Here is a 24,881-nt window from a genome sequence, read left to right as displayed (position 1 = left end):
TTGAAGTAAGGGACATCAGTTTTGTGGTAGTAAGAATCTACCGTCTTTAGTCTTGATGAATTTATACTTAAAAAAAAAAATAGCTTTGACTAAGGACCAAAGCGGGGGTACCGCGGTGGCCGTCGAGGGGGGGGAGTGTTAGCCAATGGATCTCCAATGCTTAGGTCAGTATCTCTGAAAAGAGGTAGTGTTTATGGCTTAATTGTGTAGCAAAAGCATACCAAAAAATGATGCATAGTATATATAGGGAGGTGGCCGGCATGGTAGGGTTCTGCCCTACATGTGTTGGCTTCCCATTGACAAAGGTGTGTCATCCATAAGATGGATAAGGAAAGAATTATCCCGAATACATTAATTAGGAGATAATATACTGGGATAATGAAGTAACTATTCTTGACTGATTGTGATGAGAACTTCTTACTTGTTTGAGTTGATTTTCAATCAGGAATGTATTAAATATAGAATTTGGTGATTAATCATATCATTAATGTCTTTCAATTTTTCATGCCATGAGCTGGGAAGCTTGGTGGTGTTGTAATCAGCTGCTTAAGTCTCTAGGGATGTTGAACTGTGCGTGAGATGAAGACATTTTTTTCTTCTTCGGACAAAAATTCACGTGTCATCTTTATGATTTTTAGAAATATTTTTGGCTCCACAATTTCCCAAAATAAAAAAGCTTTTGCTCAATGCTAATCTTCATTGAGGTTAGCGTCATTAATGACCTCTCTTGCAAGTGGTTGACTGTATACATTATGAAAAGGTAAGACTAGATAGATCAAATATTTAAACCGAATCTGCAAACTGTATAATGTGTCACTAGTATAAAATAATCACATTAATCAATTCCTAAGTAATCATAATAATCACGTACAAAATATATGTGAAATCCCGTTCTTGGATTTCATTGTTATAATCTACATGTTTGTATTATTGAGATTTTATACTATTTTTTGAGAATTTAAATTAATTTTATATTTTAATTACTTAAGTAAAAAGTTGAATTTTTGATAAATAATTATTTATAATCCGTAGACCTTCGAAGGTCACAAGTAATGTTTTTTAATAGATCTCGAAACCACGAACGCATAGGCGGAAGCCGTTTGAGAGTTCGGATTATAACGGTATAGCTACGGACATTTGAATTCATTTTACCAAACTATAGTTTTTAAATTAGTTAAACCCCCACCATGTGGGAATTTGGCCTATCATGTGTGAGTAAATTTCGGCCCAATCAGACTATTGGACCAATCTGATTTAAGAAAAAGGGACCAATCAGTTGGGGCGGCGGGGTTAGCAACCAATCAGAATAAAAAAAAAAAGAAAAGAGACCTCCCTCTTCGCGTCGGCCCGTGCACCCACAACCAGTTTGAACCCGGTTCAAATCCTGCGCTTCTGCCATTTTTTCCATTGATACACCACATCCACCACCAACAACCTCTTCCTCAACCTCCCCTCTACCATTCCCGCCCAAGATCGAAGGTTTTTTAGTCCAATTTCGTGTAGAATAGTGCCAGAGAACCCAAGGGTGCTCGACGACGATTCCACCGTTCCGGTGAGTTACACCACCCATAACCACCCTTAATCAACTCTCTTGGACCCAAGAACAAGACTCAACCAGTTGTAGGGGCGTTGGAACACCGAGGAAGGAGAATCGGAGTTAACCCATTCTAGGGTTTCCCACGGGTTGAGTGAAATTGGAGCTTTTCCCGACCGAATTGGACTTCGACCCAAATATGAAAATTGCTCCCCTTGACTTGCTCTACATTTTTGTGAAATTTGGTAATTTTTTTGAAATAGTGAATTTTCCGGCAAGTCGGGGCGGCTGACCGCCACTTGCGGTGGCACGTGGGCCAAGGCATCCTCTAACCTTCCTAGGCTAAATTTGATACCCCAATTCCATATATGAAGTTCGATTGATGAATTTCCGTCGTTTGAGTATATTTTCATTAAGGTCCGCCACTTGAATATTCTAACTAACAACGATCTGACTGTTGGATCGGCACCAAACTTTAATACGTAATAGTTCGTAATATTTGAGGACAATAAGAACTTGCGAATCGGGAATCCAATGTATGGATCTTCCCAAATTGGATTTCTAAGTTTGTAAAATAAAATGTCGACCGCCACTTGAAATTGCGATTGGCGGAGATCCGACCGTTGGATCGCGATGAGATTTTAATAAGTTGTTATATGAGCATAATAAGGACCTTAGGAGGTTACTGATCCAAAATCTGTTGGGCCGATCTTCTGGATCAAATTACGTAGGGTTGTGGACCTTACAGTTGATCGATGGGAGACTAAAATTAGTACTACGGGAGACTAAATGACGTCTAATGGGCTTACATTGGTTAGTAAGTGACTTTAAAATATGTGATATGGTTACTACCCTCCTATCATATTTAATATCCTTTGTGGATATCACATAACTTTATAAATGTGATTTTTATATATTTAGGAAAAAAAGAAAAAAAGAAAAGAAAAGAGACCTCCCTCTTCCCGTCGGCCGGTGCACCCACAACTGGTTTTGACCTGGTTCAAATCCGACGATTCCGCCATTTTTTCCGTCGATACACCACATCCACCACCTGCAACCTCTTCCACAACCTCCCCTCTACCATTCCCGCCCAAGATCAAAGGCTTTTAAGTCTAATTTCGTGTAGAACAGTGCAGGTGAACCCAGGGGTGCTCGACGACGATTCCGCCGTTCCGCCGAGTTACACCACCCATCACCACCGTTAATCAACTCCTCTTGGACCCAAGAACAAGACCCATCTAGTTGTAAGGGCGTCGAAACACCGAGGAAGGAGAATCGAAGTCAACCCATTCTAGGGTTCCGGCGGGTTTGAGTGAAATTGGAGCTTTACCAGACCGAATTGGATTTCGGCCTAGGTATGAAAATTGCTCCCCTTGAATTGCTCTACATTTCTGTGAAATTTGGTAATTTTTTAAATAGTGAATTTTCCGGCAAGTCGGGGCGGCCGACCACCACCTTTGGTGGCGCTTGGGCCGAGGCACCCCATGACCTTCCTAGGCTAAATTTGATACCTCAATTCTATATGTAAAGTCTGATTGATGAATTTCCGTCGTTTGACTATATTTTCATTAAGGTCCGCCACTTGGATATTCTAAATAACGACGATCCGACTGTTGGATCGGCACCAAACTTTAATACATAATAGTTCGTAATATTTGAGGACAATAGGAACTTGCGGATCGGGAATCCGACGTATGGATCTTCCCGAATTGGATTTCTAAGTTTGTAAAACAAAATGTCGACCGCCACTTGAAATTGCGATTGGCAAAGATTCAACTGTTGGATCGCGTTGAAATTTTAATATGTTGTTATATAAGCATAATGAGGAGAGGTTACGGATCCGAAATCCGATGTGCGGATCTTCCGAATCAAATTACGTAGGGTTGTGGACCCTACTGTTGATCGATGGTTGAATTTTGGTCAACATGTCTCGAAACGTTCTAAATACTAAAATTAGTACTACAGGAGACTAAATGAAGTCTAATGGGCTTACATTGGTTAGTAAGTGACTTTAAAATATGTGATATGGTTACTACCCTGCTATCGTATTTAATATCCTTTGTGGATATCATATAACTTTATAAATGTGATTTCTAATGAAATGTGATTTTTATATATTTAGCCATGGACCTATGTTTACTAAACATGATTTGGTCTACATACTGATGATGATTGTGATACGTGATTTGACGTGCATATTTACACTGTGGTTGATTTGCATAATTGGTATGATATGATGAAATATGAGGGCTAGTAGTGGACCGTTAACCTGTTGTCATGGGGTTTGTTGCTTCAAAGCATGTTTCACATCTCGTTTCATTGTTTTGTTTCATTTCGTTGAGCCATTCTAAATTTAATACTTGTGCTTTGTTTCCATTTCTTGTTTCGTTGAGCTTTCGTAATTTGAGCACTTGGTTCATGTCTTGTTTCTTTGAGCCGTTGATTTGTTCATTGACCCTCCGCTTGGTTCCGTTGAGTGATCTAAAATTGGGTTTCCGCTGTGATTCCATTGAGTGATGTTCCAGAATCTCTTCTACTCCGCGATTCCGTTAAGTGATGATCTGGAATCATATCCACTTGGATTCCGTTGAGTGATGGTCTGGAATCCCTTCTACTTCGCGATACCATTGAGTGATGGTCCGGAATCCCTTCTACTCTGCAATTCTGTTGAGTGATGGTCCGAAATCGTATCCTAGTTTGGATTCCTTAGAGAGGTCCAGAACCCCTTTTGGTGTCTTGGTTTCGTTGATTGGTGCGGAACTCGATCTTGATGGATTTCGTTGAGTGGTTTGAAATCGCATCATTTGACTTGTTGGTTCTTTGGATTTGATATCAGCTTCAGAGATGTAGGCTTCGGCTGAACTGTGTCGCTCTGGCCCTGCATTTTGGTATATGATATGTGTTATTGATTGATGTGATTGTGGAATAATGTTGGTTGTGATGGTTGTCATTATGATTAGACTTATTAACAATTGTGGCTAGAGGATAACATTGTGCTTCGTTGACTGTTTTTTGAGATGTTGCATACTATGAATTGCGGTATTATGTGAAACATAGTGATTTATATAAAGGATGAATTGGAAAGCATATGTGTGGGAATAGCACACTTGCGTGCCTGACAAGATGATAATTGTGCTTGGCTTATGGTTGATGTGTTATGTGGTACCCTATGTTTTCCGCTAGAAGTATTTTACGAAAAGATTAGAGTATGACAATTGACGAACTACGAATGACTTGATCCCTATTTAGGGTACGTAGGCAGTCTAACAATAAGGTTAGATACAGCCATAAAGTGTACAAAAAATTACTATGCGAATCAATGCTCGAGTTGTGCTTCGCCATATCCCGGAGGCAGGGTATGTTAGACATACGGATACTTGATGATGTCAATGTGTCGATCTGGGATGTATGTCGGGATCGGGGCGTGACAATATAATTTAAATTGATGGTCTTCTTAGCATTACCCAAAAAGAAGTGTAGATATGTGAGGTAAACAAAAATGGGAGCATTTTTGCTCACTACCATAAATCTTTTTTAAAAAAAAAAAAACGTTATTATCTATACTAAAAGGGTGAGGGAGTAGGTTAAATATCACAATGGGCTAACAACCTCCATAAATCTTGTTGTACGCTCACCATACACCTAAGCATCTGCCATGTGTCTTTTATTTAACCTTGGTTAATTTTTTACAACATTGAAAAAGTAACATTTAACGTAAAAATTAACTAGAGTTAGTTAAAAGAACACATGAACAATAATTAGATGTATGATAAGTATACATCATATGACTGTGAGCAAAAATGCTCCCGTTAATACCATCTAGTAAGACTAACAATACACGTGGACTAAGAAAGCTCAGATTGACATAAGTGCCCTTCAACTACCCGCGGGAAGTAAAGCTCAAACTCACACCCACATCAAATGAGGCAAACATGATCTCGAAAACTTCTCCCATTAAAGAAGGCACATGTGTTGGACTTGCGTATTAGACACAAGCGCGTTATGTCACTCACGAGCTATTTAACTTGCAATGCATGCTTCCAAAGCTATGGTCTCCAATGCTGTAACGAACCTTTCTTATTTGATATTCTTAATGGTGTTACTGGAACGTCCTTCCAATTATTTTTGAAAAAGTATTGTTATTGTTAGTCTAAAAATATCATCCTTACAAACAATATTTTGTATACAAATTTTTCTTAATATGGCTTTTTAGAATTTCAAATAACAAACTCATTTTCAAGATACTCACCTACGGACAGAGATCCTCTTCGGATTTCACTATTTGGAGTCCAAGGACCAGCAATGTGGATCACTTAAATTGAATCCGATAGCTCTCATTAACTCATTCTGATGGTCCATCTCACACAAATCAATTACTCTGATCTCATTTTTACACAAACCAAGAGCCCGGATTTCCTGATCCTTAAACTTCTGACAATAAAGTCCAAAAAAGGAATATAATAATTTACCATGCGTATGAACCACTGGATAATTAAAAATGTATATGGATAGAAACGTGAAACGTCGACATTTGTTTTGTACCTCAACGATATAAAGGAGATTAAAAAATGCAACTAGGATCCAACATGATAATTTGTTTATGACATTGGTGTAATTTACATAACGGATGGCACGGGAGCTTGTGGCTCGACAGCACACGAATCTCTCATTTTTTTTCTCGTTCACATTCTCTGGTGTCTTTTTCTTTCAATTAATTATGCAGGTGCTATTGTATGACTGAGTACGATGCTTTTTGTCATACGCCCTTTCAACGACCAAAAAACATTCTGCTTGGTGATGAAATTTAGGTTTTATGAGATTCCAAACGACCCGAAAACTTGAGCGCACTCTCACACGAAGCACCAACGGCAAACCCTTCCCGGACTCGAGCATGTCGTCCATGCTTCTTCCGGCACCATACATAGGCTTATTCCTTGTTCCAACATATAACTTGAACTTTGATGACCCACTCTCAGCATATAGCTTTGGTCCCTGAAAATTTTGAATAACGACTGATTGCCCGGAACAAATTGATGTATCATCAACGCAATATGAGTGTGTACAAAGAAAATTTTTCTACTGTTAATCTAAACCACACATTTAGACATGAGTATTTCCAAAAGTGCTTATATTTATAGACCGGCAATTTAAACAAACACAAATGTAACAAAATTAAGAAGTGAACTTTACACCTGATTGAACATATATATATCTACTTACATGTGATTGTGCAAAAGGTAGCCGTCCGAAGCACATTTCCATTGTTGGAGGACGAATGTGGAGGCCGAAGAGCTTAGACTTGTTCTCTATTATGAGATTTATAGAACAATTGCTGGTAAGGAACTTAGTCGTGACACCCGAGCCATCCACTCCTTCCCCAAGCCCAAATTGGCCAATTCCTGCCATCTGCAGTTTCCAGAATTTACAATTTTTTTACAGTCTTAAAGATGTCAGATGAAAATTAAAAATGTTATTTACCTATTCAGTTTTACATCTTTGCCTTGATGATGCTTTTTGAATTTGTAAGCTTGTATTAATTATCTATTGACTTTTATGACTTTAATCATTTTAAGGAGAAAATATCAATCAGAATTCTTGAGTTCTCCGTTCAATTCTTGTGAATGTTATGAATAAATACAAACATTTTTATTTTTTTGTTGATTTAGTTCATTAGATGCACTTAATTGGTTTTTTTTGTGGCTTTAATCGTTTTGCTTGGGAGTTGGGAATAAGCTTTGCTTTCCCATTGTATTTAGAACATTACGATTTTTTCTTTTGTGAGCATCATGAACATTAGTTGAAGTTATTAACGGTGGCAGATTTTTGAGTCTGTTTGGGCCTGAAATTTACGTTTCGGCCGATCAGTATTTGGACTCAATATTACGTTATTGGTGATCGCACCATGCAATCGAGACCGTAAAATGAACAGAGTTTAAGACTATTAGAAATGTACAATGAATTAGTTATTGTGGGATATTATTGCGATTTTTAATCATGATAAATAAATTTTTTATGCAAGATAAAAGGGGTTTCGCGTAGTACAGTTCAAATCAAATTAGCATGGGATTTTTACGAAGGTGGATTGAATTGGAATCATGGTGCACGCGGTCTTCAATGGATGCTAGTGGGATTGCGTGGGCTTATCCTTAGCCAAACTAATTAATCATGGATGCTAATGGGATTGCATGGCTTATCCTCAGCCAAACTTCAATTCGGTCTTATCCTTAGCCTGGATTGTAATCATAGATGCTAATTGAATAGTTTGTTTCAATGGTGTATAAGAGTAATTATTTGGCTAAGGATGGTGAATGCTTATCAGGAGAAGCTCCGTGGCTGAGAAGTCTTTCTATAAATAGAATGGTTATGCACCATGACAAGCCCCTTGAACTCAACAATCAAACTATTCAGACGCTCTATGCGAATTTTTTTTTCAAACGCTCTACGCGAAATCTTCTCGCAACTTTGAGATAAATACTAATTATCCTAACCTTCATATTCAGTTCGTCAGAACATCATTGGGTTGACAAACATCACTAGAGCAATAAAACTAATCGCCCTCGAAGTACCTTCAGTTCGATGCAACAACACTAGTCAGTCGGTTATCTATCCAAGTCTCAAGTATCGAAGAATCTTCAATTCCTTTGCCAAAAAAGGTCACTTCATTAACTTTCCAGCGAAGTGAAGTGTTATATGATTGGTTACTCTTAGGTGCACTTTGTAGTTCGACACTCAGGTGGCTGAATATTTGCCTCTATAGCCTGATACTGATTCAGCGCACTTATATTCTCACGACCGTAGTCGCTCAGCTTCAGAAGTTAGTATGCAACACCACATCTATTTTACTCGCCCGACTGAACTCGGTTGCAAGTTGGCATGCCTACTTTCACAAAAAAGACGTCGTTAATTTATAGTTACTCGGCATATGTGCTACGTAAGTTTTGTATTTTTAAGGTCACGAGTCTTTAACAATATTCAGGGAGACGTTCGGGGTCAATTAATTAGAAGCCCAAGTTATGAGGTTATGTTCAGTTGGTTACACACTGGACAAAGATTCATAGTGGCTTGCATATAAATTTGTTATCAAAGTGTGAGAATACATGGATGTGCTTTATGTTTTAATATTAACCTTTTATATCAACTCTAGTGTTACATTTAGTATGGGAAAACGAATTCATGGAAAATGATTCCCCATGTCTTTACTTGGGAGAAAGTAAATTCGAATTTTTTTTTTCCTACGTTTAGTAGGTAGGTAGAAAATGCCAATTTTTTGGTATAAAATTAGCATTTTAAATTGCCAAACGATCGAGGACATATTTGCCATAAAATGGTAGCAGTCAATTTTTTTTTTTTTTTTCATGGGGAAGGAAAGTGAATACTAAGGTGAGCGAAGGTTGCACTTTCCCCTATTTTCCTATGGGAGAAAATCATATCCCAAACATGAACTTGCCAAACATCAGAATTGGGAACACTCTCTCATTCCCAAGTTCTCTTTCCTCCACATCAAACGTAGCCTACGGGCGAGTCATTATGCATTTCTTGATCATGTATTCACCAAGAGAATATTTTTGCAATATGTGAGCCATTTTAGGTGATTCAAGTTTAATTGTTTTGTTTTATTTATTTTTTTTTTTTTTGTGATTCAAGTTTATTTGTTTTGTTTTTTTTTAATTATTTTTTGTGATTCAAGTTTATTTATTTATTTTTACTTATAAGTAATAAGATAATTTACACTAAATTCATCTAAATTAAGGAAAACAAGATTCACTTGTGCAAAAAGGGAAGGAAAATGTTAGAAACACTATTTTTTTAGACCATATTTTGTAGACCACGTGATGCGGTTGATGGTTGAATTTTTTCTTCATTGACTTAAAGTGGTGTACACACACTACTCTAGCTAACTTAGCCAAGTCTATGTCTACCTTTGTGCTTTGAGTCTCATGATTGTTCTTCTTCCTTGTTCGGCCTGTTTCCAACCTAATCACATTTCTTTTTCTTCATACGCAACAGTACAACTTTAAGGTAGAAAAGATAACCTGATCTTACAAAGGGCTAATTTCGTTTATATTTTCAATATTAGGAACTAATTAGTTAACTAAAACACCTGCATATAGCCATATAGGCTAATATTTTAAATTCTTTTTTATTTAGGTTTAGGTAGAAGTTAAAAAATCAAACAAGAAGTAAACTACCTGTATATAAGCTAATATTTTGTGTTAGAATACTTTTGTGATCGTACGTACACTTCATAGTTCATCATTAGGTATTATATATTCTCTTCGCCATAATTATATATATGTCCTATATTACCACCATAATAATATGTCGCAAGCATGCTACTAGGCCAATTGCAAAACCATCATGCCATATATATTATGGTTAATCTTTTATAATAGATAAGATAGCTAGAATCAATATATACGCATAGTTTTGAAACTAAAATGAGTACTTTTTTTTTTTGAGAGATTGTTGAATATTTGAACGTACCTGAATAGACACTTTGGGTGGTGGGGGCTTTGTAGCAACGTAAAACACAAGCAGTGCAATACACAAACTCAACACAGCCCTCCAACTTATTTGCAAAAATATCCATGCAAACGAATCAGAATTTCGATATGAACAATTCCTCTTCCACCACCCCGATCTGTTCTCCAGCCCATAACAATACTCCTCCTCATCATCTTCATTGTCACCGTGATCATCACCGCCATTGCCACAACCACCACCTTTGACGACAATAACCAAACGGTTTTTGCAATTATCGGTCCCTGTGCCGTTACTACGTGCATCAAAGGAGATCCTTTTTTGGTGCTGGAATGAGTGACTGGATCCACGAGAGGACGAGTAGCGTGATAGAGTGGAGCGAGAGGCCTCTTCGTGGAGAGTCCGGTTTGCTGGATTGGGTCGTGTTGGGGAGTGAAATTCGGATTCCAGGATGGTGTTTCGAATATCCGCGCTGTTGGAATGGGAGATGGCGGATGGGCTTTGCACGTAGTATGGACAAGGGTATGAATGAAATAGAGCTTCTTCTTCCTGATCATGCTCCATAAATAATATCTAGAGAGAGAGAGATGTGATTTGGAGCTCTAACCCTTGACATGGGAATGGGGTTTTTGAAGGGTTTTTAAACTGCAGAGAGAGAGAGAGAGAGAGAGAGAAGTTGCTTTCTTTTGTGGTGTGGGGTTTGGCTTGCCAAGTAGGCTAGGCTATAAAGAATGCTTCGCTTTGTAGGAAAGACTGAAACCATTGAGTACAATCAGTAATCAAACAATTTTTAATTATTACAAACAACAAAATAATAATAATCATCATCACATTTAGTTTCTATTCTCTTTTAAGAACGTTACTTCATTTAACTCTTCAACTTATTGGGTCTTGGGTTCATACCCTCATTCTCTTAATATATAAATATAGTTTAAAATAAGAATATCGTTTGTATTAAACACAAGCATTACTTCATTGTACCTCTATACAACCCATGCATGGTCATAAAAAATTACAACTCAACCAACTTGAAAATTAATTTCTCAGACGATCTCCAATATAAAAAACAAAACCTGTAAGTTATAACTTATATTTGACTTCAAATGTGGTGGTGCAAGTTGTAATTTCAATGCATGCATAATCAAATTTGACTTTTAACTTTTTAATTTTTCTGCATTAGAGAGCGATTAAGTCAATGTTTAACTCGAAAGATTAAGTCAATGTTTAAATCGAAAGTTACATTCAAAGTCAAACAAGACTTTGCATACAAAACCGGGGTCATCTATGATTCCAACTTTTTCCATACATAGTAGACATATTAAGTCAAATTGAGCCATCCCTCACCACAGATTAAATACTCCAATGGCTTATCATTTCAATCATGAAAATTTTAAATTTAAGGTATGTCTTATAACTGTTTCATTTTAAATTTAAAGTACCTATATCAATGTACATTGGATTGAAGTGCCTAAAATATCAAGGCCCCCATTTTAGTAGCTCGCCCCAAGCTCCTAAATCTCGGGACCGACCTTGTTTTGGCCTTAGGATCAAATAGTACATCAAAGCAGAGTTGATAGCCCCAAAGAATACATCTATGGGCTGGAGTTCAAATGTAGATTGAAGTTCTAAACTTTTGCTCGTTTCCACATACCAATTGTTTTAACATAGCCTTAATGGGTTATATGTTACCCGACAACTATGCTTACAGATAACTATTTTTTTATTTTTTCTGAAAATATTACTTTTGATACTTTTAAATATCAATTTATTTTTTCATAAAAAAAAAAACAATTTCTATCTTTTTAATTACTTTTGATAGTTTCGATTAATCCGTCATCGAAAGCTATTCAACCTCGACTAACTCTAATTACTGTCATGTCAAAAAGAAAGAGGAAAAACTTCCATTTAATTAAATTAATTCGATGTCCCTACCTAAGCAAATAAAATCTGCTGAATGATGAAAAGGCATAACAGCGTGATAACACATAATTATTTGTTTTGAGCCACGCTAATGAGCCTGCCCGTGCTCACTGGTCACTGGAGCCAATTCTCTATGCATTTCGAATCCAATGCGAAAGTTACGGGATAACCTTTTGATCAAGTCCAAGTCTTTGCTTTCCACCGAATTCTTCTTTAATTCAACAACAGTAAAAGGCATGAGAACATGCGTTAATTCATACTTCCTCGACGACACGTCCCTGTGTGTTGTATTGGAAAAAAGGCAGTACCTGTATACCACTTGTTGACCCTATCCAGGTGTGAGAATGCCATAGCTAGTCACAAATCACCAACTCTTATTCTGGGATTAAGTTCATCCACTCCCAAGTATTTCCTCTCCCTCCTCAATCCTCATCAATTAAACAAGTGTAAGTCTGCGGTACCTTTTAATATAAAAAAAAACAGCGGTATCATTTAATTTGAACGTTGATAGTGTAATGCAATTATGTTTTTACAGTAGATTGATGTTTACAACGTAAAAGCCAACCTTATTATAGTAATATTAACCTTATTCGGTGTAATTTTTTTTCCTCAAATGATGGAATTTTATTTGTTACTTATGAAAATGTTTATATCTTTGATCTGCAAGAATATTAAATAACCATTTGGGGAAAAGCACACCCGTTTATGAACACCATTATTTCTACTAATAAAGGAACATTATGATTATTATGTAACCTTTGAGTGTAAATTGGAACGAATATATAGTGTTACATTACCTTTCCTGTAATTCACATGTTAAATGTTAACATTATGTTGTAACTCTGTTATACATTAAGGAAGGGAGGTCATAACCTGTCTATATTGTAACAAGACGTCCATGGTGCAATCAACATTGCTAGCGTAATACAGTCCCGTCTAAGTATAATAACCTACCTTGACACTGTAAAAGGACTTTCACAATATAACCTCCAACATCATTATGTGTTATTAACTATATATAATCTTAATGTAATATTATTACATTGTAAAAATAATAATGATCCTCTAAACATGATTGCATGACACTGCCAATGTTCCCCCAACCCCCTCCCTCAACCCAAGAATTTCCCTTTATATATTTTAATGTAATAATGGTCCTCTAATTTTCTGTTTCTTTAACAAAACAGAAGAAATAAAATATAAAAGTTCCCATAGGCAGTACTCATGAGAGTAGGAGAAAGGGAAGAAAAATGGTAGTTAAATAGTGAATAGACGTATATTACTTTCATTCAAAGGGAAACGATGGATTGAGGTAGAAGGTTGGCCATATATGGTAATGATGATTGTAGAATTAAAGTTTGATAACATATTTGAGTTTGACATAGATATACGAATCCAATCCAATATGCGGGTAGCTTTTGCTTTTGCACCACGACAGTGATAATTAAATTAAGTACAACAATCTTATTAAATTAAGTACAACAATCTTATAAGACATTAGCTCATCTACCATGACAATTTTACTACGGAATATAGAAAATGAGATTTTTTATCACATTCATATTCCTAATAGGCACAATGCCCATGCACGGACATCAACCGTGGTAGATTTGTTTTTGTCTCATAGTCTGCAAATGAGAATTATGACACAATCACATTTCAAAACAACTAAACAAACCATTTGTTCATCACAAGTTATAGGCATTCATACATCATATAAATTCAGATTTTATTCATCAAACACGGAGGATTCGGTCCCAGAAAAACATTCTGAGTGAAACATCGAGGAACTGTGAAAAATCGAGGGATTAATTAGCTATAGTCTAGGCCACTAAGAAAACTAAGCTTCTATTACCATTCTATACCTTCTCCGTGCTACCTTAAGTCTTCCAAGCAGTTTCCACAGCTCTTCACAGCCGGCACCTCAACTCCTCGAACTTATCGTGGCACCGGGCCACGCTTCTCAATGTATTGACTAGACAAATAGTAGTGAGAACTCAATTAGCAAGTGCAGGGTGCAGTGACCTATTCCCACAAGGATATGCAGTTAAAAATGACAGAACAAACGAAATATAACTATTAACATTATTTTATTAATGAAAAATAAGAAAACAGGATACCTAAAACAGGCTTGGCCCAACAAACCAAACACTAGGAAAACTAAAGGCTATTATTTCTTCCAACATAGTCATCAACACAATGTATGCAATGCCCATTCGGTACACTTGAATCATACAATCTCTAATCCATCATTGTTGCAGCAACATGAAGTCCAAGGCAATATCCATATATACTGCTCAACTAACCTAGAAAAAATTACATCCTAAAGATAGTTATATTGAGCTTGTATGAGAAAAAAAACACGTCTCAAATATATAATTTGTTCAAGGAAAATCAAACTTAAGCTACTTAATATTAAATTAAAAAGGTTACCTTTAATATCATCCTTATTAATTCTTTAGTAATATTAAGTAAGTCACTACTTGATCAAGCCTAGGATATCAAACTACTAAGGCAGAACATAAAAGACTCCCTTCAAGGCTGATGAGTAAAGAGCTTCTTAGAATAATCAACGATGGTTAGCCTCTCATCCTTACCACTTATATATGAATTAATTTGTAACACCCATAGTCAAGAGCTGCTTAGTCCACCCGTAACAATAAAGAACACGTTACAATTTAGCTTAAATTAAATATATAAATTCAAAATAAATATGAGAGGGAGGTTTTTGGTATTTCAATCTAGTGGTATTTCTTTCGACTGATGAGATGGAGGTTTTAGGTTTGGCGAGTTCGATACAAAATTATTATGGATGACCAATTGTGTAGGCTAATCCAAACCTCACTCCTTTAATGCAGAATTTCGTTGTATATAAAAAAGTAAAAATAGATAAGAGAGAGGCAGAGAACATTGAATATATTGAATCTACTTTGCTCCTTAGCAACGTTTGTTTACATAATGCGATTACATCCATCTCATCTTTCACTACCAACTTCCACCTCCAAATTTTTATTATCTTGTATACAAAACAGTCCTCTTATTCTATTCTCTACTTACATCACTATTGACATTTCTGATGTCTAAAGGAACAATATTATTTCATATATGCACTAAAGGTTTATTTGGCCAAGTAAACAAGAGCCAAAAAATTGTTTTGCAAATGCCTTAGCTATATACGGATTTACGTAGCTCTGCTCTCTTCTTTAAGAGAGAAAGGAGGAAGTATCCAGCATGAAACCCTCAAAATCCCATTCTCCCACTCTTACGTTTTCTCCTTGCCCTCCATTAATATTTCCAAATCCAAACATGTCCTCCTCTTCATCTACTTTAAACCCGATCAGTTCCGTGTTATTAAAGCAACTATTATGGAAGTGGTAGTTGTTAATACTACTATTCTTGTTGCTTATATTGTCAGCTACTAATTGACCATTCAGATTATTCTTAATGCTTCTGCTTTCGAGTGGAGGAAGAAAAAGGTCACCTTCTAACCCCATTTTATGACCACCCTCTAAGTTTCCATAATCCCCATAATGCCCCTGATTATCTCCAATGTTTGGTAAGTGTGGGAAACATGTAGGATTTACAACGACGTCGTCTGCATGGGCCATGTCATAACGATTGTCGAGCATATAGAAGGGATTGAATAAGGTGTTGCTGTTAACGGCCATGGCTTGCATGGATGTGGATGATGAGGATGATGAGTCCATGTTGTACATGGTCATCATGTCATGGTCATGCATAGGCATAAACGTTCCTCCAACGACAGGATCTCTGGGATCAGAGGAATCACTATCGTTTGGTGACGATGTGGACGTGGACATATTGTTATTTTTCAACCTTTTCTTCAAGGCTGAATTCCAAAAATTCTTTATTTCATTGTCCGTTCGTCCTGGAAGACGTGCAGCAATTTGTGACCACCTAAATTCATCACAAGAAAAACAAATATAACCTAAATTAATCACAAGAAAAACAAATATAACTGATTAATTAAGACATAATAAAAACAGACAAAGAAAAGTTAAGACCGATACAACACTTCATCACATTTTGTTTTTTGTTTTCATCATTTGAAAAAGAAAGCACCACTAAATCAATAGCTAATTGGTATGCACGTCGTTAATTTCAGTTTGTTTATATACACACATCAATTCTGAACCATATATATGTGCACGACTAAAACAAAATGCATGACTTGAAATGCCATGGATGTTTAGTTGCTTAAGCACTTATGCGATATAGTATGTGAGTGTGTGTGCACACTATTTGCCCAATTGAGCTCAGAAAGAAACACGGTAGAAAACAAACAAAATACTTAGGTTTAGGATTACTTTCAAGGGTTAAACATGCATGCACCCTATGGTGAAGTATATATTAATTATAATGGTACCCTAAAATCTACATGCACACAATAGTGCAAGTTTATATCCGCATCCGTTGAAACTGGCAAAAACACCCTCAGGCATCTCTTTTTTTTCCTCATCCAGTGTGCATGCAGTTTGGCCGTCAGAATTTAATTAAACCCTACAATACACAATGTGCATTTACATATATGTGCGCATTATAAGATATGTGGTTCAATATCCTAGTGGATAGAGTGTTGGGTTTCCACTCATGCGTCATGGATTTGAAACTTTCTCCTCCCTAAATTATTGTAATAGTTTAAACCCTCTCCCTTTCCTTCATAATAAAAATAAATAAATGTGTGCGCATTGAAGTATAATGTTGTATCATGTAAACTTAATTATTACTTAAATGTTTTGTACAGAAGTGAAGTCTAACCGTTGGAAATAAAACATTACAACCCTAGATGCTGAAAAAAATTCAAATTATTATTTTCTCTGAAAAATATATCCTCTGTAAGTTGGCATACCAATGGAAATAATTCTAAAAACCAAAACTAAACAATTGTCTGAGTTAAAATATTTTCAAATTACAGGTGTTTAATATGTAATATTTGTGCTTATAAACATTACAACCGAGAGAATGAGAGAGAGTACCTATTGCCAAGAATTGAATGGAAATGGATGATAAGCTCTTCCTCTTGGGGTGAAAAGGCACCACGCTTGAGGTCAGGCCTCAAGTAATTGATCCAACGAAGACGACAACTCTTTCCACATCTTTGGAGACCAGCATTTCTTGCAACGTCACTCCAACAGCCTTGTCCATTGGTTAGCATGTACATCATCAGCTTCTCATCTTCCTCTGGTGACCACAACCCCTTCCTAAGCTTGCTCATCATCATCTTCTTCTTGTTAATAGTTTTCGCTCCGTCGACATCGTCTTTCCCAATAGACTCCGGCTTTCTCATTGTAATTGCAAGCGGACTTGTTTTCTTGGGGTTTTTTTGGTTAAAGTAGTTAATGTGATGGATGGAGATCTACAAGAATGATATATAAGATGATGGGATGTCTTCATGGGGTGGCAATGGTGATGATGATGGTGATGGTTGTGGGGTTTGCTTAAAATATGCATATCAAAATTTGAGAGAGAGATAGAGAGATATAATATGTTTGTTGGTCGATGGGTGGAGTGGAAAACGGATTGGAGGGGGACCTCCATGGCTCCATTCCCATATGAGAGAGAGAGAGAGAGAGAGAGAGAGAGAGAGATTATGTGAAGTGGAAGCAAAAAATTTAGATGTCTAGTATACAAAAGATGATATAGGATTACCTTGTGAGTGAAGAAAAATGAATCGAAAAAGACCATAAAGAGTCAAAGACAAGAAGAAAAACCCTCTCCCTCTATCAACATACACGTGAAATTGAAGTTTATATGCAGAGAGAGAGAGAGAGTACAAGAGTACTCTTTGTACACTAGGCAAAGTGTTGCACTTTTGACACTGGTAATTTGTAGTTTACTTAATTTTTTTTGTGTGATGGTTATGGATTGTTTAAGTGGTTGCATGAAACTTATTGAGGATAACTCAATCATGTCAATTAAACATGCTTTTGAAGCAAACTCTCACTTTCGGATCAAATCAATTACAGTTGTTCTCTGTTTGGTCAAAATTATGCATTTTCAATCTCATATTAGAAGTTAAGGTTTCGCAGCTAGCAAATTCAATTAAAATTATTAAACATGATATGTCTACAACCCCAAGTACTACTGGAATGTAACAAAACAACACATTGTTCAAGTAGTTTCCATAGCCAGATTCAAAGTAAATGACAGCTTCAAAACCTGCGACCAAAAAAGAAAGCTTAAACCCTAACACAAGAAATCAAACCAAATGAAGAAAAAGGAGAGAAGAAAAAAGATAGGTTGTTATGCAGCATAGTGTAGAGATGGTTTCACCAGATATAGATAATTCATGATCTTACTTTCATTTTTCGTTTTATAGCTGAAGGATTTTGATTGGACATGCCATCAATGTTCTGCAACATTTGCACAGCGTTTGCATAAATAACAATTACGATTTATCAAGAGTTTCTCCTTAATTATATTAACAGCATTTTCTTTTATTTAATTTTCTTAAAAAATTTCTTACGTATGTAATGTCATATGTTCTCTTGTTAGGCAGTCGTGCATCTGAACTAAGCCATCAAGTTGGCTCTTTCCCTGTTTTGTTTCTCGTACATAAAGTCTATGATCTCTTATAAACTGTCTGGGAACATCGCCCTGATGTGAATTTGGATTATCGATCATATTGATCCTGTGTATGATTGTATCTAAATTCGTAATAACTCTAAGATATCTCACAATTAACTGCGGGAATCATTCATGATTTGTAGCCATCAAAACTGTATAATATACTCATAGTTTTCTCTATCCCATGTTGTGTCCTTACCTAATCCTCCTGTTCCTGCATGTTAAGAGATGCGACTTCCCAGTCATTTTCCAACTTCGAAGCCAGATGGCAAATCAGATTATTCAGAAGCAGTCGTATTCAACTCAAGATAATCTCAAGAAAATTCAGTTACTTATGTTTGTTTTCCAAAAACTTTAAAATTTTGTCACTCTTTTTCAGGGAAAAAGTGAGAGAGTGCAAAACTCTCAAGCTACTCAATTGTTTGTAGAAAGCCCCCCTTATCTTTTCTACAGCCGTCCCAGGAAGGATAGAATAATCCATTCATATACGTATATCTCATGCTTTTGAGCCTGTCCCAAGCAAACATGCCCTACTCTACTACTTCACTTGGCTACAAAGACAAGAAAGACCAACTCACCTCATCATCCATAATATTCACCCTTACACCTTGTACTTGTCCTACAGGCCACAAAAACCTTACAAAAAGTGAATGTATCATTGAGATTTGAGAGGCAATATATCTATCTGTGTCTTCAAATCTCTGGCTGGGTTCATAAAAGACCAAATTCTCCAAGGTCTTCGAGAAATCATGGCTGAAAAAGCGATGCTCGGGGAACTCATGAGCAAAAGGAAAAGGTGGAGAGATTTATGAGGTTTGATCCCCACAATTGGATAACTTTGTTTGTAGATAGATAGATGGTGGAGTTTCTATCATCACACTTTTTAGGGGAAGAAAAGGTTTGAGGGCAAAAAGTTCATACAGGATCTGAAAGAGGAAAGTTTTTTTGGCTGCTTAGTACTATTCACACAAGCAAGTACAAGATCACGCTCCGAAAAAAGAAAAAAAAACATGTAATCACTCTCTGACTTTTTCCTTTTTTTGGTACCATCTTAAACGAACAAACTGAAACACTAAGAAAACGATAATTGGGGAAAGCCAAAAACATCCCGATTGGAAAAATGTAGAAAGCCTCCTGCAGTCGTTGTCAACGTTGTCATGTCATTAAAGCCGACGTGTTTTACCTTCCATAATTATAATCGGTTTTTGTCCACAGCGAGAGACGGAGACCCAAATTAAACAAAAAATGTAGAAAGCCTCCTGCAGTCGCAGGAGAACTACTCCCACGCTAGGGAGAATAGAACATTTTTTTCGTTAATGACCATAGCGAGGGCAACAGAGGATTAGGCGAGAAGGAATATTAGGGCCAAAGTCATCGGACTACCAAAGCAACCTACCCAGCTCTCCCTCAAAGCGTTGAAAATGGAACAATTGATTGAGAGTGTTTTAGAATCGAAAATTTTGCAGCAAAGAGAAGATTGGAGTTCTGCGATAGTCAGAAGATCAATGATAATGATTGAGATCCCTTCCGGATTTCATTGTCCCAAGCCCAAGGACCCCAAAATCGGAGCCATTCAAGAGAGAGATCTAAGCAGTCAAATTTTTGAAGTTTTGTGTGATAAGACAATGAGATGAACTGATGAGAGCCGTAGAATTAAAATTGAATGGTCCAGATTTCAGGATCCTTAGGTTTTGAACACAAAGATCCAAAGTAAATCTCGATCCAGCAATGATAGAACCTAATAAATAGACAACCCATAAGTAAAAAGACCATAGCTAAACTCATGGTTGGGCTCGTCCATTGTCGGTTGACTAGCAATACAGTGGTGCGAAAAAACCTGCGTTATAAAACCATTATCCACACTAATATTTCATTAATGACCACATCTCTACTAATTAATAAAACTCATTGTCAACCAAAATCTTATGAAATTACCAATTTAACCTTCTAATTAAAAGAGAAGGTGAATAAGAAATATGAGGCACAACTATAATTTCACACAACTGAATTATACAGTTTTTTTTCTTCAAAGCATCACCTACCTGTAATCCTAACATATCTCTAAATAAAAAATAAAAAAACTTTCCACTCCCACATTCTCTATCACTCTCTTCCTCTCTCCTATTTCAAAAACAAAAATAAAAAATTTTCTCACACACTTTGTGTGTGCCTATATGCTAGTTACTTATTAAGCAAGGTTTGTAAAACACAGCCAATCAACATCTCTATATAAATACTTGTGAAGCAATTGAACAGAGCTTGAACAAATTATAACTTCAAATGTGAAAAAGAAAAACATACAGAATAGGAAGTCCCTCAGTTAGCCCACAACACATCCGAAAAATGAAGCTTTTATTCGCAAATAGATGGCATCCCGATCAAGTTTTCCATCTTCTTAAACAAAGGTTCGAGCAACAAAAGTAAACAAGTTTTCCTTTATAGAATTTTGACTATAACAGACAGGAAATGGAGGAGACCGCAGCCTCAGTCTGCAAGCACCTTTTAGAGGTTGTCAAAGTTTACGGGTTCCCGCAAATACCTCTCCATCTGGCGTGCCCGAGTCTTGATGGACATGTCAAATACCTTCTTATCAAACTCTATCACGAGCCCACCCAATATACTAGGATCAATCTAGGGCGTAAAACACAGAATCAGATTTCCATCCAATGTAACAGCGATTTGTGAATTAAAGAGCAGGCAGAAAGACCACTACTTACCTTCTGTTCAAGAATGACCTTCTTCCCTTGTCCAATTAATTCCTGCAGTGTCTCCTTCAATTCTTTCTCCTCTTCAGCAGGAAGGGGCTGATCACAGTATAACAATTAGACAGGAAAATATGGAGTAAAATTTATGTTTCATCATTCTGTATTTTTTTAGTCAAATAACTTTCCCTCTGCCCTGGCAGTAGGTCCTCGTTTACGCAGTCTGTTATGCTCGTAAGAAAAAATAAATTTACCATTTAAGGACTACAACTTACAATGACAGATGTGACAATAGCTTTCACTTCTCCCTTATGTGCCATGGTTAACTCCGCAAATCTCTTTGATATGGTTTCAAGGTTCCTTAGCCTCCCATTCTGAGCCAAGACAACTAATAGAAGAAAACACAGATGCATGAATAAATAAAATAATATATATTTATGTAGATACATTTATATTATATACATATATATATAGAAAAAGGTCGTACATTTACCTCTCCCAGACCCTGCGTAAAGCGGGAGCCTTGTGCACTGAGTACGACCTTTTTATATATATATATATATATAGAGAGAGAGAGAGAGAGAGAGAGAGAGAGTGAGAGATGAAGGGACGAGAATTCAGATATAAAAACAAAACATGTCGACTCTGCATTTCAGCCAAAATAAGGGAAAATAAGCAACCATGAGAAAATTCCAAAGAAAAACAAGATTAAAGTTGAGTACAGATCAAAGAGAAAAAAAAATTTAATTTGATGAACATGCATGCATACACGATAGAATACCTTCAGCGAAGACAGTTATTAAAGCTATAATGTGAACAGTGCATTGCACTTGCACATACACGTCAAAATCTTACTAAAATAGCGGTCAAGTTTTTAGTGTTCATATAAAATGCAGATAATTATATTTACCGACGTTCAATTCCATATGAACAAGTCCTATGTCTGGCTACAGGTGATAATAATAATAGCAACAACACAAACAACAATGATATTAATTACAATAATAACAAATAACAATCCTTCAAAGTGTAACACAAGACGTTTTATCCTCTCAAGAGTCAAGTAGAAACAATTTACAAAAATCAAAATCTGAACCCAAACTCATTTTACAGCTGCTAACACATCCATTGTATATTCATAATAGATGCATGTCTAAAAATACCCCACTTCATTGGTGATTGTAAATATCTCAGATTCTTTCAAATCAGTTCAACCAAATCCCGCTTACTATGGTTGATTAATAAACCTTCACCCAATTACTTCAGATAGAAAACAAATTGCCCACGCAAATGAATAAAGAAAAGAAAATGCAATGCAGTTAGAGTTTTGAGGTTTAGAACCACCTAGGATTTGGGTTTGAGGCTGCCAAAAGAGGATAATGATTTGGGATTAGGCTCTATTGTTTTTTACTTTCTATTAGGAGGGAGCACATCTGACTTTCCTTTTGATTGGTCTGATGCTCTCTCTCTTAATGTTCTAAAGAATCCAGGCCAAACAAGACGTTTGGCCTTAGGGTTTTAAAACAAAAAAGTTACCCAAGAGGGATGCAACTTTTGCAAAACAGCGCATCAGAGTGCCTTAAAAGACACATATTATGACAGTAATGATAGCAACGAATGCCAGCACTTTAGCGACTTCTACCATCACTACTGCAAAGGAAGGGATAACACTATACCAGAAAAGTAGGATTAGCCTCAATTGACTGAAAATTTCTAATTTGTCTGGCATAACTACATACATAAAAAAATGTGCTGGGTCCAAGAGCCGTCTCCTCCTCCCATTCCTGAACAAACTAACTCTATTGACCACAATCAATATACTTTCCCTTTCTTTTGGCATAACCCAATTACAATACACAAAACCCATAGTTAACAGGTGGTCATTTTGTTTCGACAGTAGTACAGTAATGCAATTTTCACAAAACAGCACACAGAGATGAAATTTTCAGAGCAAGTAAAATTCATCACTGCTGATATCAGAATACAAATAAAGGCAAAAAAAACATGAAACATACATAAGAATACATCACAATTTTTAGCTAGAATGAGACAATAATCATACCCAAAAAGTTCTTTGTAATTTCTGAAAATTTAGCTTCAGCTGCAATTTGATCGATTGCCTTCACTCTAGTATCTGCTGGCACTGACAAATCCTTTGTGAACTGAGAAAAGGTAGGACTTTTCTTCGTAGCCTCAACAATGGCAAAAATCTCAGACTCAACCTTCTCCAAAGCATTAGCTTTTACTGCAGCAATGTACAAAGCAGAGGCATAGTTCCCAGAACCCCCAAACAAAACCAATGGCACCTGGCATACCATGGCAGAGCAAATCAATACAGACCTAATTAGCATAAGCAAATTTGGACACAGCACGCACATGCATCAGCTTATGTTCTATATTACTGACACTTCACATAATTTAGCTACAAGTCTATAAATCTTAATGTACTTTGTAATAAATTACAATGTTGTATTTTTTTCTAAGCCCCATTATAACTAAGTGACATCCTAATAGTTTTTTTAATTATGCATACCACAATATAACATACTTTGTGAAAAATATTGACAAAACTATGAATTCCGTCAACACAGTAAAACAGGCAACATATGATTGATTCCAATGGAAAATTCAAAAGCACCAATCCAGTTTCAGTAAAGCATGAGAACAGAGAGTAATGACAGCTACAATCAACCTAGATTTAGTTCATTATTTGATGCAAGATAAAAAGAAATAGAGTGAAGAAACAAAAAAACGAAATGTTCAAGCCCATGTACAATAATAAGCGCACTACGTCCTTGCCAAGAAAATATTTTTCTTTTAAACGAAAACCATGAATTACCTGAACCTTCACTTCCTTCTTCCCTTGCGCGGTAGAAAAGTTCCTGGATGGCTACAAATACAAATATGAAAACAATTAATCCACATTCTACAAATTCGACTAAACTTCAAATAACGGCCTCGTAAAGCTTATTTTCTCAAACCTTTAAGAAAAAGACACGCACAGATACACACTGTATATACTGCTAAAGCTGTGTTTGGTTGAAAACAATGTGAAGCAACAAATTAATTAAATATTAATCTGAAATTTGCATCCTTTAAAATTTCTAACGATCCTAATCAAAATTTTTGTGCCAGTAACACACATTTTTCATTATCTAGACACAAAGTACGAATACAAATTTATAATCAAAACTAATTAATAAATTAATCAATAAAAATCCTATCTTTTGGGGGAACATGAATCGGAGAAAGCAAACAAATTAGATCAGACAACCAAAACGAAGATAACTGTTCGCGTTTTATCCGTTCTATGTATTTCTGCGAAATTTGAAATCTCAGTACCTCAGAATTGATGAAAGTAGGGCAAAGCACGGAGCGGTGGGCGATGGATCCGTTGGCGGCGGCAGAGAGCGAATCTGATTTGAGAATCTTGGTGACCAGAGGGAGGCTCGATCGAATTCGAGTAGCAAATGCCATGTTAATAAGCCCTAATTTTTGTTTTTCCGTCTGATTTTCTCTCTCGCGCAGTCGTCCGCACTTTCTGCTGCTTCGCCAAACACCGGCTTCGAAAAATGATAACTTCTAAAGGTAGTAAATGGTAATTTACTATCCATGCGAGAACGCAACATTATATGATTACCTAGTGGCACTGATTT

At 36.4% G+C, this 24,881-nt stretch overlaps 3 protein-coding genes across 3 annotated transcripts; all 3 read right to left on the bottom strand.

The window, feature by feature from the left end:
- Positions 1-6,023: 6,023 nt before the first annotated feature.
- Positions 6,024-10,654, bottom strand: LOC126627791 (uncharacterized). Its single transcript, XM_050297347.1, has 3 exons — positions 10,019-10,654; positions 6,755-6,940; positions 6,024-6,526 (listed from the first exon to the last, which is right to left on the bottom strand). Exons 1-3 carry the CDS (start codon positions 10,577-10,579, stop codon positions 6,242-6,244), a joined length of 1,032 nt encoding a protein of 343 aa, XP_050153304.1. The 5' UTR covers positions 10,580-10,654; the 3' UTR covers positions 6,024-6,241.
- Positions 10,655-14,834: 4,180 nt separating this feature from the next.
- Positions 14,835-17,308, bottom strand: LOC126627792 (transcription factor MYB46-like). The gene is made up of 2 exons (XM_050297348.1): positions 16,933-17,308; positions 14,835-15,853 (listed from the first exon to the last, which is right to left on the bottom strand). The coding sequence occupies exons 1-2, from the start codon at positions 17,241-17,243 to the stop codon at positions 15,139-15,141; spliced, it is 1,026 nt and encodes a 341-aa protein (XP_050153305.1). The 5' UTR covers positions 17,244-17,308; the 3' UTR covers positions 14,835-15,138.
- Positions 17,309-20,858: 3,550 nt separating this feature from the next.
- Positions 20,859-24,821, bottom strand: LOC126629703 (ATP synthase subunit O, mitochondrial-like). Its single transcript, XM_050299805.1, has 6 exons — positions 24,568-24,821; positions 24,065-24,115; positions 23,288-23,531; positions 21,501-21,613; positions 21,241-21,327; positions 20,859-21,154 (listed from the first exon to the last, which is right to left on the bottom strand). The coding sequence occupies exons 1-6, from the start codon at positions 24,700-24,702 to the stop codon at positions 21,026-21,028; spliced, it is 759 nt and encodes a 252-aa protein (XP_050155762.1). The 5' UTR covers positions 24,703-24,821; the 3' UTR covers positions 20,859-21,025.
- Between the last annotated feature and the right edge of the window lie 60 nt (positions 24,822-24,881).

The sequence above is a fragment of the Malus sylvestris genome, chromosome 7 (genome assembly GCF_916048215.2).
Source record: "Malus sylvestris chromosome 7, drMalSylv7.2, whole genome shotgun sequence".
NCBI classification, from domain to species: domain Eukaryota; kingdom Viridiplantae; phylum Streptophyta; class Magnoliopsida; order Rosales; family Rosaceae; genus Malus; species Malus sylvestris.
This window is presented reverse-complemented; position numbering and strand designations above follow the sequence as displayed.

What these genes read in the sequence shown, in the direction of transcription:
- LOC126629703 (XM_050299805.1), bottom strand. Translation starts at nt 24,702, where the DNA reads ATGGCATTTGCTACTCGAATTCGATCGAGCCTCCCTCTGGTCACCAAG. An exon ending in CTACTTTCATCAATTCTGAG is followed by an intron (nt 24,116 to 24,567) that starts GTACTGAGATTT and finishes TTGTATTTGTAG; the next exon opens with CCATCCAGGAACTTTTCTAC. An exon ending in CTATTGTCACATCTGTCATT is followed by an intron (nt 21,328 to 21,500) that starts GTAAGTTGTAGT and finishes TACTGTGATCAG; the next exon opens with CCCCTTCCTGCTGAAGAGGA.
- LOC126627792 (XM_050297348.1), bottom strand. Translation starts at nt 17,243, where the DNA reads ATGAGAAAGCCGGAGTCTATTGGGAAAGACGATGTCGACGGAGCGAAA. An exon ending in CATTCAATTCTTGGCAATAG is followed by an intron (nt 15,854 to 16,932) that starts GTACTCTCTCTC and finishes TGATGAATTTAG; the next exon opens with GTGGTCACAAATTGCTGCAC.
- LOC126627791 (XM_050297347.1), bottom strand. Translation starts at nt 10,579, where the DNA reads ATGGAGCATGATCAGGAAGAAGAAGCTCTATTTCATTCATACCCTTGT. An exon ending in CACCCAAAGTGTCTATTCAG is followed by an intron (nt 6,941 to 10,018) that starts GTACGTTCAAAT and finishes TGGAAACTGCAG; the next exon opens with ATGGCAGGAATTGGCCAATT. An exon ending in TACCTTTTGCACAATCACAT is followed by an intron (nt 6,527 to 6,754) that starts GTAAGTAGATAT and finishes CAAAATTTTCAG; the next exon opens with GGACCAAAGCTATATGCTGA.